Source organism: Lipophrys pholis, assembly GCF_963383615.2.
Source record: "Lipophrys pholis genome assembly, chromosome: 12".
In the NCBI taxonomy this organism is placed as follows: Eukaryota; Metazoa; Chordata; class Actinopteri; order Blenniiformes; family Blenniidae; genus Lipophrys; species Lipophrys pholis.
The window spans coordinates 25,843,953-25,859,573 of record NC_137641.1 but is presented as its reverse complement, the minus strand read 5'-3'; the positions used below and the strand labels follow the sequence as shown (position 1 = coordinate 25,859,573).

The 15,621-nt window shown below is 39.8% G+C and overlaps 1 protein-coding gene across 1 annotated transcript in view; it reads left to right on the top strand.

The window, feature by feature from the left end:
- The window catches only part of LOC308117808 (netrin receptor UNC5D-like), a 200,310-nt gene that overhangs the window by 169,783 nt on the left and 14,906 nt on the right, over positions 1-15,621 (top strand). Inside the window, exons 12-14 of the mRNA XM_080476938.1 lie at positions 1,015-1,099; positions 10,019-10,190; positions 14,988-15,218. Of these exons, the coding sequence (XP_080333064.1) occupies positions 1,015-1,099; positions 10,019-10,190; positions 14,988-15,218 (488 nt within the window). The remainder of the gene's footprint in view (positions 1-1,014; positions 1,100-10,018; positions 10,191-14,987; positions 15,219-15,621) is intronic.

The window sequence follows — 15,621 nt, the reverse complement described above, 5'->3', positions numbered from 1 at the left end:
GTTTAGCTTCAGTGCCATCAGTGATCATCATCAGCATGGTGCCTTTTTGATATTTATCTACTTTTTTTTATTCAAGTGTTATTCTTTTAAAGGATATTACTATTTTCATCATTATTATTATTATTATTATTATTATTATCATCATCATCATTATTTTTATTAAACTAAAATGTATACATATATGTAAAATTTCATTGCATTAATATTATAAGCTAACTTTTTAACAAAGGCTTTAAAATGCCTTTCACATTTCTGTCATCAATGTCTAGATAGATAGATAGATAGATAGATAGATAGATAGATAGATAGATATTTTTGTCATTAATACATCATATTACAGGATAACACATGTATGAATTTGTGTATAAATAAATTACATGTAGAAACTTCTGTGAATTCCATTCACATTATCTAATTTTTAAAAAGAAAACTGACAATTATGAGTAAATATACTTTGAACACAGACATGTAGGCACACATGCACATATAAACACACAGCTGTGGGATTTCTTTCAAGTAGGCTATCTTTTCAAGAATAGGGGAGGGAAAATCAAGTTTTTTTATTATTATCCTGGGAGGGGGAAAAGGAGTTTGGTTACGTTTAAAATCCCATTATGTACACCAGGAGGAAATGTAAACAAATGTTAGCATTGCAAACGGGCGTACTACACCCTTCAGGCAGCTCCTTCCTGTGACCTACATTCATCATCCTGTCCCTTGAGGAGTTTTATCTGCAAATAGATTGGCAGTAATTGTTTATGATACAAGGGAAAGTTGTGTATGTACGTGCGTTTGCGCTCACCAGGGAGGCAGTCTGTACTCGTGTGTGTTTGTGTCACTAGGCCTTCAGGACTTGCTTCCGTCACCCTCGGTTTTTTTCCCCCCTTCTTTTTTTCTTGGGCTGTCTCGCGCCCCTCCAACTGTCACCTCCGATGAAGCAACCTGACAGCTGAGCAGGTGTACGTCATGTGCATGTGTGCTGATGGCCTTTTGTGCATGCTCCCCTCACTGCAGGTATCAGTCTGCTGGTGCCGCACGGGGGGATCGCAGAAGACACTACCTGGGAAATGTACATGAGCATCAACCAGGAGGACAGCAGGTGAGGGACTCTCGCTGGGGCGGTGCAGTCTGCTCCTTCAGCTGCTCTCTTTTAATCTTTCAACGTGTCGCGCCGCGTTCCTCATCTCGTCTCCCTGCCTCGTCGTCCCCGCCCCTCCTCGCCGCCGAACACGCTCATACAAACAAACATGCAAAGATAAACACAGAGCCTCTCTTATGGAGACCACGCGGCGACATGAATGATACGCACTTACAGATGCACATGTTCCCACACAGCGTGTGGTCCTTACTCATCTTGCAGACACTACAGGGGAGGACATGATGTGTCACAAATGCATTGGCAGCTGCAGACAGATTGCATCACTGCCTTAAGCAACTGTCTCAGCAGAGGAAGATACACCCCGCGACTGTGGTACCCTGTTTTGTGTTTGTAGACATAACTGTGCCGATATCTCTTTCCATCATGGCTGTTTGGAGTGGGAAATCCTGTGAACCCCTCTATAGTCATGATGGTAGGTGATACTGATTCAGTGTTTGGTGAAATGGATGGAGATAGGACATGATACCTCAAGAATTTAGACGACTATTACCTTACAGCTAGAGTTTATTTCTGTAACGTATTTCACTGTGATTTTGCACCAAAAAAAAGTATCAATGGATTTAAAGGAGTGTTCTGGGGAGAAAAAAAAAGATCTTTGACTTCAATGCAACACAGCCTCAAAAGCTATCTGACAGCCAGAAGTCGGCTGTTGGACGTGTTGCTGATTTACAGCAGACAGCATCAACATGTCAGTGTGTCTGTGTGAAACTCTGCTAGTGAGATATTGCCCCAATAATGTGGCTAACCGCCCATGCTTCTCAATGAAATTCGATTTCTACATCAGAGGAAAAATGAAAAGTGACATTTCGAGCCATCTGAAACTCAGCTGTCATATTCACCTCACTTCTGCCCACCCATTAAGTGCCCAGGGGTCATGAGGGAAGGCAAACACATCAAAGGTCGTATATAGGTTGCGGCTTAGAGCTCAGTTAGTGGGCTGCCTGCACACTCCCCTGCCTTAAGTCTCCCCCGATTCAGCCAAACTGTTGCCCTCTAAGCTCCTGCTTTGCTCTGATAAGCCGGATGCTGTTTACTTCTCTGGCTGTCGTTTAAGAAGCTGCAGGAGCCGTGCACCACTGAGCTGTCAGTCAAAGCCTATCTTCTGACAGCTGCAGAGACCGGGGTAGAAATTGGATCCTTTCTTCCCATTCAAACCTCGGCCATCTACATAAGACGCCGCTTTTCCTCTGCAAAGAATGGGAATCGATCAGCTCTGGCTCAGTTTCAGGTGTTCACAAGAGCTTTCGTCCCGTCCTCTGGGCCTCGTCGAGTTGTTTTGTGTGTGATCTTCTCCGGCTCAGCAGGGGACGGCGGGTTGTCCAAGGACGAAATTTCAGCTCTTCAAAATACAGCAGATATGACATGGCTCACAAAAGTTTCAACGAATGAACTGAGCAGTATCATCCTGAGAATACAACACAGGAAGTGTACGACAAAGCCATTGCTTGACAGGAGGGGTGTCGAACATGTGGCCAGTAGGCCAAAACAACAGGAAACCGGTTCAGTCTGGCTCCATGGGTGACCTTGTAAAGTGTAAAATGATCCCTTCTTACTTTTCCAGCAGAAAAAGCTCTTTACCCTGTTGATAGCGAAACGGCATTAGCATCAAAGCCTTGTTATAAGGATGATTTTGTGGAAACATGCGTACTAAAGGCTGCAGATATTGTGCTTCCTAGGAAATGACAGGATTTTGCCCACATCATAGGATAAACACTGTGGCAGAGACACTTTCAGACACAACTTTGAGCTGTTCCTCGGTTTGTGTGCAAAAGAAAAACACACATATCTAATAGTCTTTTCACACAATATAAGACAAATGTTGCATTTGTTAGTATTTATAGGTTATTTTATGTTCTGGCCCAGTCAAAATATGCTGTATGTGGCTCTTGATCTATGCAGATGACACACAGATTTGCATCCCTCTTTCTCCAGGAGACAAGAGCATTTGGGGTATTAGACAATGTTTGGTTGTGCCAAAACTGTCTTCAGCTTCAACAAAGATAAAACTAAAGTAATAGTATTTGGGGCCAAAGATAAGATATTAAAACCTACACTACTTCAGTCTGTGAAGTTCAAAACCAGCGACAAAGCCAGAAATTGGATGTGATCATGGACTCTGACCTGCAGTCATATGAGAATAATCACAAAGGCAGCCGTTTATCTTCTGAAGAATATAGAAAGAGTGGAATGACTCAGCAGGATTTAGAAAAGCTTATCCATGTGTTTGTCTTGGTTCCACTTGATTAATGTAATGGCGTCCTTTCTGCTCTGCCTCAAAAAATCTGTCGCACAGCTGCAGCTGATTCAAAACTCAAGTCCTCCTAAACAGAGCGCATTTTGAAATGTCACTGATGCAAAGTTTTTAGTGGTTTAAGCCCAGAATACGTCTCTGATCGTCTGTCCAGACCTTCCAGGTCACGTGGAATCTCTTCGAGAGTCAGAGCCAAACAAGCTGCTTTCAGTTCTTAGGCGTCAAATAACTGGAAGAAATTTCATGAAACTGCTGGATGGCTCCAACTCTGGGTTCTCTTAAAACCAAGCTGAAAACCGTTTGAGTAAAACAAGTATTTCTTTTATGAGTATACTTTTATCATTCCTTGTTTTCGTTGATGTGGATGTTCATATTTTTCAATCTAAAGAACTTTGAATTGCATTGTTGCTGAAATGTGTCATGTGAATAAAGCTGGCTCGTCAGAACTGGTGTGAAAATCTTCCTCAACAGGGTCATATATATGTGTGTGTGTGTGTGTGTGTCTACGTCATTCGTAGCAGAAGATTCCACTTGACTTTACCCTCGGAGTTAATTGATTTTGGCACGAGGAGGCCAGTGCAGCTCGCTTCTAAAAACACCATCGACTTGTTGTCACCTTTATAAAGTTGTAATAGCCAAGCTGTCAGCACAGCAGACGCATATTCATTTGCATAATTTTTTTGTTTATTTAATTTTTTCACCAGCCAGCACGCTGCTAGCATCATCAGTCTCAGATTTTGGAGATCTTGAAGTTAAACGCCAGAGGGAGTAGTTTGAAAGAAGCCAAACAGTGGAGCTGCAGGATGTTGACTGGACGTCGAAGCGATCGATTGAAAGACGTTGCAATGCTCGATGGAGCTGAGGGTAACTGGAGAGTCAAGTGACAATTTTCTGTGGGTTGATCTCTACAAGCAGCATCTTTTACTCGAGACATTAGACCCATTCTTCATGTATATTATTGATTGTTTTTTAACCACTGGCAGTCTGGAGCTCCCTGCCCCGGGAACAGGCCATATCTGTTGTCAGAAACCCACCACTGACATTTCTACTGAACAAACTGCACATTCACCACATTTTAATCCTCCTGCGTCAGAATTAATCCCATTAACATCGCTAATTTTTTGAACTCACAGACAGATTGTTTCTAAGTTGTATTTCACTTTTTATTATTATCATTTGAAAAGGAAATTTGCAGAAATTGTTTAGTTTTCCAATTCTGACACTGGATGAAAAGGATGATGGCTTTTGCAAAGTCTCCAAAAACATATTCATAAAGCTCAAGGTTGTTCACCATGTGATTTTCCAAGCTTTTGCACACCAAGTCTGCAGACGTTTATTTCATTTTATGCCACATATTTGAAGGGATGAGAGAGATGGAAAATATAAAGGAGTATTCACGACATGTTTCATATTAAAATGCCTTTATAAGTCCTAAGGAGAACAACTGCATGCTTGGAATAAGTATAAAAATAGTTTTGTGGTGTATGATGCCACTGCAAAAAAACATATTGATTACTTTTTAATCCCTCAGACTGTCGGGTTTTCTGTGTGAGGAGCAGGCTATATCTGCTAATGTAAAGAAACCAATGCCATTAAAAAAAAATCTCCATATGCAGTTATAAAGAATACTAAAGAAGCCACGTACTTCCAATATGACTCAAATGGATGCATCATTTCCTTTCCAGTCCTCACATTTACTGACTTCTGAGTTGCAGCTGAGATTTTGAGAAAACATTCGATGTCAAATACTCATTTTTTCAAAACTGCTATTTGCCTTCTGAATAACAAAGTAAAATTGCATGGATTAATTAAGTTTTTTAAAAACCTTTGGAGCTGTCAAAGTCTCACTCTGGCCTGGTGGTGAGGATAAAAAGCTGATTCATTATACAAACACTCAAGATTGCCTCGTATTCATTGAGCTCAAGGTTGTTTGCTATGTTCTTACAATTTAGGAGCTTTTGATTTTTGGACTCGCTGTTTCTCTATTCTTTGTAGAATTAATGTGAGATGAAGATCTATTTTCTAACAATAAAGGCACCTTATCAACTAACCTCACCTACAGAAAATATGGAATACTTGTGTCAAACTTTGAGATACAAGCTGATTGTGTATGATTAATAGAATCTGATTGATTGTTAAAAATTATTCATAGCTTTTCATAGAAATACAGTCAGAAATGTATTCAATTTTCAGTTGTATTGAAACCCTAAACTTTGAAATATGTGTTTTTTGGGGGGGCTGTATTGCACTTTGAAGTAGATTTTATTACATATCAAATTCATACATTATTTAAACTTTAATAAGTGATGAAAGTTAAAAATCCCTGACATTCCTGATTACATGAGTACTTTGTCACCCACATGCAATATTTCAGTCTGCTCTGCCACTTTATACCACGAACAACTAAAAATAGATACCTTACATAGATAATAAGAATATAACGACATATCATTGTCTTAAAGGGTTACCATGGAAAATCTGTGGTAAACAGCTGCAGACTGTTCAGAGCGTCACTTATTTATTGCTTTTAGGACCGATATAGATGCAAACTGCTTGAATATTTAGCTTAAATGTCAGTTTCAAGTGAAAAGGTCACCTTTAATGTAGCAGAAGTGGTCATTTCTAATACATTAATGTCCCAAGAGCTTGAAGGAAAGCTGATAAAAACAGAAGCAAAAGGTCTTCACAATCAAATTTTTCAGTTGAAATATAGCAAGATAAAATAGTCGCTTTTTTTCAGTAAAAAGATAAAGAGGTGCTATATATCTACACTTTGCATTGTTAAGTGTTGACATGAAGTGAATTTCTAATGACGTTTTTATGACCTCCCCCTCAAAATGACCTAAAATGCTCTGGGTGCTAACTTAAGGGAGTTTAGCCTTAAATGTCCCTTTTTACTTTAAACCTAAGATTAAAAAAGGAGCAATCCTTCTATTTATTGTTGTGAGAGTGTGAAAAAAAACTCTCATAAACTAACTTAGTGTTGTGACTAATATTATAACTTACTGGTATAGCTACATAAAAATGCTTCACTGGAGTCATTATTAAATAAATACTTTTTTCAAATAAATACCTTTGACAAATGTACAACAAAGAGCTGCAACATTTTAATGATGACTCATTGTTTGTTTTAGGTATATTTAGGTAGATGTTAAGCCTTCAGTGTCCACTTTGCCTAAAAAAGCTTCGCTTTAAAGCAGCAGTTATTTCTAACTTTGTAAAGGTGAGAAAGCTTCAATCAAGAAGCCTTGACTTTTTCGTTTCAAAGCTTTACATTTACATGGCAACGTTTTGAAAACAATGTCACTTAACACAGAAATGCTGAAAACAATGTCGTTTTCATGTTGGGCCACCGGTGGGTGCTGTTGTTTGTTTTTGTAATGAAACTACACACACATGCACTTCGAGAATACGCTGTAAACATTAACGATGGCGAGTACACGGACATTCGTTTGACAGACGGTGAAGTTGGATTGTTATGACGGTGACTCTCGACTCTAAAACTACCAAGTCCCAGGAGAATATGGACTGGGAGTCGTGACACTCTTGAGGCTGCCATTGTTGTTATTTTCCATCTACTCGCCCATGTGCAGGACTGTTTAGTACAGCCGTGGAGCACCTGCGCAGAAAAGATGCATTTTCACCCGTTTCCGTGGAGTCTGAGCTTTTTACAAAAGTTTGCATTTTCAGGGGCTCCAAGCACCATTGTTGTGTAAACGGACACCCAGACCACAAAGAAAGTCTTCCCTTTTCTCTTGAAAACGGAGTAAACAGGATCTTATTTTAGGAATCCCAAATGCTAACTTATTACCAGCTAAAGCCGCTGTGAAAACAATCCTGTTATACACTAGAGAGGTAATTTAACTCAGTGTTTCTTCAACGTCTAATCAGGCCACGCAAATTACCATCAAATTGCCTTATTAAGTGTTGAGGATTAACCTGAATAATTAGTGTTAATAAACTCCCAACTGTTTTCATTTATTTGTTGTTTTAAAAGCCACTTCAGGACAATTTCTCCAAGCAGCAGTGAACTCTAACGTGAACAAACGCTATCGCGGAGACTTTACCTAATAGTTACTGGCGCGGTGAGCTGAAAGTAACATCTAAACAGCTAAAGTCTCCAATTTTACTGACAGAAAAGAGCAACAGGGCAACAGTCCAACTGTAGCATGATGTGAGAGGGTGAATACAAGTGAGAAACTTTACAATATCATTTAAAGTGCAGTCACATCAACACAAAAACTGTTCATTTATATGGGTTGTTGTTTGGTTAAAAAAAAAAAAGCAACTCAAGAGGCTTGACATGTGTACTGCACATGTGAGGCAAAGCTTCACTAATAACAATAACACTCTTTTCGCACTTCATCCTGAAGTGATATTTCTTTGTTCACGTAAACACAATCACAGCTTCTAAATAACCATCTTTAATCTTTGCTCGCAGGCAATCTGGCTAATTACCACAGTCTCAGCAGCAGGTAACCTTGGTTTCCTCTGAGCCCGCGGCTGATTAGCACAAAAAGTGCAGCGGCGGGGCCAAGGTGCTGCCTGGATGTTATTTCATTTTTAGACAGCAGACCATAACCTCTTTTAATTTTTTAGTGTTGATTGGTGATAGTGTGATGAAAACGAAGCTGTGTGAAGCTGTGAAGGTAATAGGAACCAAACAACCTCAGCAGCAGTGTGAGCCTTGTGGGTGCCCCCCCCCCTCGGCATGCAGACACTCTCACTCACATGCACTTACATCATCCCTCACCTTTCCACCTCCGCCTTATTCATAAAACAGTTGTCATGCATCATACAGGTAATTGCTGCAGGGCTCGAAAAACTACTGAAAAATAGTCCATCCTGAGCAGAAGTGCTCTTTTCTCCGCCTAAATCTTCGGAAAAGAGATTATTAGTTGTTGACATGAGGAACGGCTTTGCTGAGCAGATGCTGTGTCCCACAAGTCTGGAAGAGATTTCTCAATTTCCTTTTTTTTTTGGTATTGATTTGAAGTAGAATTGGATAAAATCATTCTGCAGGTTAAAAATCCATGTCGACAAGACATGTTGTAACCAGGGGTCATTGGTAAAACCAGTTATTTCTTAAAAAAAAAAGAAAAAGAGGAATTTCAAAATGGTGACACACCTGATCACCATCTACCTCTTAAGATAATAAAGTCAATCTGGAGCACCTTTGCTATCATTACACGTTTTGGTGAACCTGGACTTTGTTTTAAATGTTGAATATGCAAAGTTTCTTCTGCAGTCATGTGAACATGAGGCTGGTGTCAAATTACACACACTCGATTCTCGATGTCTATTTTTTCTATTTTAAGCAAAATTGAGTCGCAAGAAGTGCACGTGATGTTCCTCTTTAAGGGTCTGATTTACTAAGATCCTGCATAAAGGTAGTAAATGACATCGTGCCTTGCACATTAATCAGTTACCATCAGTAGTTTTTATGATCTGACAGACACACCTGATATTCCATATTCATGAATCCAAACGTACTAAATGGATAGTGTGTGCTTTGCACATCTGTCAATGAGATCCTCAATATGCTTCCCATTAACATTAGTGGTAGATCAGCTTATACATACACGCGTGTGCTCGTTTTCAAACATGCAATTCTTCAGTAGCCCTCAGTGTTTAATACTTTTGATGCCAATCAGTCATTTGTCCTTATTCTTCTCTTCAACTCTTGTGTCGTTTGTTATGATTTTCTTTGTTTTTGTTTTCATGTTTCTTTCTCTTTTATATTCAACTCACCAAGGGACTGTCAATGTGGGGAGAAAAAGTAAATAAAAAGAAAGTACTATGGAGTAAACCAACCACATAGCGAAACCCTGCTCAGGATTTATATGTTTTACAGAAGCAGGACACGGCTGTCTGTGTTATATATGAATCAAGTGATACAACTCTTGATCCCAAACTATTAAAAATATACTGTCAGTGTGAAAGTCATTCTCAGTCCGCCGGTGCTTCAGACATTTGTGCATATGTGCGTTGGTACACACACACACACACACACACACACACACACACACACACACACACACACACACACACACACACACACACACACACACACACTTGCATGAGCTCCCGTCATGTCCCCGCTACACTTCTATTAATGATGCAGAAGAAATATCCATGCTGCTCCTGCGACAACAGCACCAATATCGTGTCCCGTGTATGTGAGGTGTCCAGCCGGGCCAGCTGCATGACTGATGGTGGTCCCATCGATTGCTCTCAGTCTTCGGGGCTTCCAGCCAAGATTGGGCCTCTGGCCAACGGCAGCTTGGCCCAGCTAATCTGTCACCAGGCTGGCCGGAGCAGGCTTCATAAGCTCCATCGACCCACAAAGCTTCCACGCTCCGCGCTAAAGCCTGTCCTCCCCAGCCTCACTGTCCATTAGTCTTGGTGCTTTAATCTTCCTCTATCTGTGTGTCTGCGTGTCAGCTGGTCGGGGATTGATTCATTAAGAGTGTCCAAGGGTTTGAGTTCACTTTGTTTATAGTCAAGGGGGGTCACACTCTTGGTTTAAGCTCTGATCCATTGACAACAAGTTCAAAATCGGGGGGATTTTGTTTGAAATTCATTTAATGTTTCCCTTCTCCCCGTAGCACCATGTCCGAGGACGGGCCAGAGATCTTCCTGAGCCCCGCGATCACGTACGGCCCGCCAGGCCTCGACCTGTCATGTCCCATAGCCATGACCATCGCACATTGTGCAGAAATAGCCGCTGATAACTGGACCATCCGGCTAAAGAGACAAATCCAGGAGAACAAGTGGGAGGTGAGCGATTTCTCTCACACTTCACCTGCGGTAAACGGGTTCACATTTTGTGCTGTAACAACATCAGTGCAAAGTGGGTACCAAGCGCATAAACACACACAACTCTCTCCGGAGCTCCGGAATATCAATACGATCTGATAAACCCGCCGCGACCTACTTTGATGAAAATTTTCATCCCGCGGTGAAGTCATGCGAGCACGGAGCCGATTTCAGGGTTGCCAGTTCAGATCAAATTTAGCCTTTCAAGCTCTACCTCCTGCTCTACAGCCAAAAGAAATGCCAGACTGAATGCAAATACCTATTTTCCTATAGAATGCTTTGTACATGTTGGAATTGATGATATTTTGAAAGTCAGTCTGCCCTTGAAGTTATAATGAGAAAGTTTTCATTAAATCAAATTGTTTCCATGTATTCATAACTTTTTGTGCTATTCATTTTCATGTATTGGCTGTTAGAATATCGTGTTCCTCATAAGCTGGCTGAAAAACTGATCAACTGATTCATTGGGTGATTGATTGGTTGATCTCTTACATTTCAAAAACCCTTTTTTTGTGATTTTTCACCAAATCAAATTTCCCTTGAGCCACAAAACTTCTAGAGTTTCATGTATGCAGGAGTTTAAAAACATGTACAAAAAAATGTGTCTTATGTTGCATTTATGAAGTTTCAATTCCAATTTAAGATTATAAACATTTCATTACATTTTCAGCTGTTTTTGTAGTGGTTTAGTCCTTTTCCAGCATTTTTTGACATTAACGTAGATTAATATAAGTACAGAAAGAATGAAATTAGCCAAAACACAGCAAACTCTATTTTCGGGGAGGAGTTGTAGAATCTTATTGCCTCTTCTAGGAATTTTTCTTTTAATTTATAAGCTTTTTTTTTTTGCTTTTAGAAATTCTAGTCATTTCAGCATTTTTTTACCTCCTTTTTAGTTATTGTGCTTTTTTATCCAAAAGATAAAAGTCATTTTAAAATGACTCCACTGTGTAAATGTAATAAAAAAAAAAAGGTCAAATAAATTTCATTTATGTGCTTTCATTGACAGTACAATTTTTCACACAGTACAATATTCATACATTTTAAAACTATAGTGTACAAATAGTTGTTCTCCAATAAATAAGAATAAGATACTTGTAAATTCATTATCAGTGATAAAATTCAGTTATTAATAGAATGTTTTATTTTATTATTTTCGAACATTTCAGTGAACTTTTACCTAAATTATACTTATTTATACTTAAATATATGTTTTTTGAGCCAATCTAAACTATTAAAGGTTTTTAATAATTATCTAACATTCCAGTCCTAAAAAAAAAGATACATTATCATTTAACGATTCAACCTTAAGGGTTGTATTGATTCATACTGTCATAGAAATCAACTCGACTGTGTTTCTCTATTTCTGACATTGTTCTGCCAGAAAATTGGAAATATCCCAAACTTGTGGAGGAGAGGACATAACACAACACTGAGACCCAAAACTGAACAGGAGACGACAGCCAACTTAAAATAGTTGAGAGACGAGTTACTCAGCAGAGAAAGCTACGTATCTTTTTGCTTGTGAAAAAGCATCAGCAGGAAAGCTTTTTTATTTCATGTATTCTTTTATTACACTTCATCACATCCCGCTCTTTTGGACAATCGATTGAATCAGTCGTAAACACAAATATTAAACCATGTTTTCTTTTCTAGTTTGTCTGTCACATAGTAAAACTACACACAAAGATTGAGAATATTACTTTGTGCATCAGTGCTTTTTAGCTATAAATCTTAAACCATTTTAAATAGTGCAACGTTCACAAGAAACATGCATTTGTGGGATGTAGGTTTGAAATTCACCACATCTTATTTGCCGAAGACAAAGAGTTCATTCTGCCGTTGACTCCTCCTTGGGGATTGAGTCCATCTATCCATTTAACAATATCGTGTGGATTTTTGTAAGATAAAGATGAAAAAAATCAATTAGATGCAAGTCCTTCGACCTTTATCCGGAGTCTACCTTTGAAATCTTAAAGATCTTACTTGGCATAGGTTAAAAAGACATATGGTGTGATATGACTCAACAGAGAAATTAAGCACAAGACCAAGTTGTACAAAGGTAGTTCCGAAAATTAAGTTTTTGCTGTATTGCACCTTAAAATAGTAATTTATTCTATTTAAACAACTGCTGAAAGGTTACAGCACCCTTTCTACTGTGATGTCTCAGAGTGTGGTCAAAAAGAGATAAAAAAAAAACCTGCCAAGTGAGCTTTCTTGGTTTAAAATATTTAAGACTCTACTGCTCTAAATGCATTATAGGGGTTATTTCTGTGATTACTAGTGTGGTTTCTTTCCTCACACCCAGTTGTTTCCGTGAAATAACACCTCGGAGAAGTCCTTTGACTTCGCCTCTTAGAGCTACTTCACAGTCTTCATGGGAGGAACTCTCAGACATCTGCCTTCAATCCAAACAGCCTCTGTTCATTTTATCCTGCCTCCTTGGCAGAGTGGAGACATCTTAGATGCTCTTTTAATGTTTAAGTAACCCCATCAAAAAGCTTCGGGGACCTCATCGAGGCGGCTCAACCCCGGAGCCACCGGGTTTGCTTGACCTTGGGGGTCTGCGACTCTACCAGCCTGGTCCTTTCACTCCGAGTGACATTTACACAGATGTAATTTGCCAGAAGACGTGTTGCACAAAAGGGAGCCATCAAAAGAAGCCTTTGCTGATGGGAGCTATATGCCAAAGGAGAGAGAGAGTCCGCAGACAGAGACAGGTTCGTGGGGGTGGGGGTGGGGGTGGGGGGTATTCTTCAAATGTGACGCTGTGGCCCATCTCTGTCACTGAGAAATAATGAGCCCTTTATTTCAGGAAGGATGCTTACTCAAAACCTAATCTCTGGAATTAGTAATATAGTAGAAGATGGAGGTCTCTCTCCCAATCTGTCTTTCTCCGTTTCCTCTCTCTCTCTCTCCTCACTTCTTCGCCGCTCCGCCTGCCTCTCAGTGCCATTCCCATTAAAACCTGCACTTTTGCACACTGGAGTTTGACTCCATCATTTCTCCCCGGCTGCCTGGCGGGGATGAGCTATGTCATGAAGATCCTTCATGTCCGCCGCTGCGTTAATGGGGCAGGTTTAGGAAGCTGTGGGCCACTAAATTACCCTGCTTTGCTTTATATGCCTCAACCAGGCCATATGCAGAGGGGACCTGTGGGTCACGGTTGTGTTTCAAAGGTGATTTAGGGAGAATTGAGCACGAGATGAGGAGCAATTGGCCGTTGGACACAACTGCACCCTGTTAATCCGTTTTGTCGGTGCAACTATATCCCCCATCTGTTTAGTGAGATGTGTCATTATTCATTTGGCCTTCGCTCGGCTTAGCACAGCTCCTGATGCTATCCGAGGCTGTGTACTACTAGGGAATGTAGCCGCCTCAGAAGTGCAACAACCCTGAACAACTATACAGACTTCAGAACATTTTTCAAAGGCTTCTGATGGCTGCTGTAGCTTCGAACACCCTCAGAAAACGAAGTACCTTCAGACGAAAGGTGTCAAACAGCAGATTGTAGCCAAGAGATAATCGATAAAGCAGCGGAAGCCAGAGGCTGTTTATTGGTGTGGTAGTATCAGCATGAACGTCAAATCAAGTCTGTAAAAACATGCACATTGAAGCGAGCACAAATGATGTGTTCTGGGAAGCGATAGTGATTTTATACAAACCTTTTTGCAGTAAATGTGAGATATTAATGATAATGTATCATTTCGTTTAAACTGTTTGTCATCATGCTGCGTTTATTCCCAGTTGAGATCAGATAGTCCTTTATGTACACCTCAGCTTTAGAGACACAAAGCCCTACCATACAGTGATTACTCTTAATGAGTCTAAAAGTCTCTTTTTGTCATGCTCACATTATTGGTGTTTGTTTACTTGCTTGTTTGTCTTTAACAAGGACGATCTTTAACAAGCTGGTGTAACAGTTTAACAAATTTTCATGTCAGCATTCATAATGGACTTAAAAGTTCTTGCATTTTTATTCATACCCATGAAAACCACGCTAAAACGCAAGTGGATTAATATCCACCAGGAGCAGCTTCTTGTTCAATTTGACCCACTTCATAACTTAAACCAGCCAAGACCAAGCCGTGGTAAATCCTCGAACAGTAAAGCTATATGATGACTTATATGTGCAGTGGCTTATGTCACTGTTGCCTTCCACAAAATGTAAAGTTTACTGATTACTCTTTTCATATGTCAAATTATTTAATCTAATATCAACGTTAACAATGATATTTCTGTAGCTCATACCATGCCAGTAAATCCCCTCAGTTATTTATCTATTCTGATTACTTATTATGTGAGAAAATGTATGACCTTGAATAAATATTGTGAAATGAATTTTCTAGTGGAAATCAAATGCATGCATTTCATAAGCTGAACACACGTACGTTCAGTTGACATTAAACAACTGGCTCCTCTTACACTCATGCATCATTCAATGATACATATACATCATTTAATACTCATACATCATTCAATAATCCAGTACAATTTGTCCCTCTGGTAAAGATCATGACTTTTTTGTCATCCTGATTAAATTCTTCATCTTTACTGTGTGTGGTTTTTTTTCTTCAGTTTTGATTCCCATAATAAATCTAAAGCCAATTTCTCTTCATGTGAAAAAATACTAAATTGTTACTAGTCATGCGATCATAATAATGCTAATTAAAAAGAATCAGCAGGGACACAAGTCACTTCTTGAACTGTTGGCCTCAAAATCAATCTGTGCCTCCCCCCCCCCCCCTCCGTTCACAGGAAGTGGTGTCCGTGGACGAGGACAGCACCTCCTGCTACTGTCTGCTGGAGGCCCAGAGGTGCCACGTGCTGCTGGAGCAGCCCGGCCGCTACGCCCTGGTGGGGGAGCCGCTGTGCAAGGAGGCAGCCAAGCGACTGCGACTGGCCGTGTTCGGCAGTTTGGATCCTGGCAACTCTCTAGGCTTCACCCTCAGGGTTTACTGTGTGGACGACACGCCTCATGCCTTCCAGGTACGGGGCCGGCAGGGAGACACATGGGAGCGATGAGTGATGGCTCTCAACTTTTAGTTCATTTTTTTGTTTTCTATTTTGACTTGTTTCAGTTTTTCTTTTCTGTTTGAAATTCAGCCTCTTTTTTTTTTTTTTTTTTTTTTTTTTTCATTATGGAACATTTGTCTAACATAGCTCTACATACAGACATATTCAACAAGGTCGCTTGAACATGTGAATCTTTTGGTGTTCAGGTATAACTAAAGATTAAGAGTCCAATACATAATTTTTTGAATGTACATGCACCTTTCTATATGCAAGGAAAAGAAGGATAATGAAGCAACTTGTTGTTGGGGTATGATGGGACAGATTCAGAAATTGTTATTTTAGCATTCAAAATATCATGTTTTTACTGTCATATTTC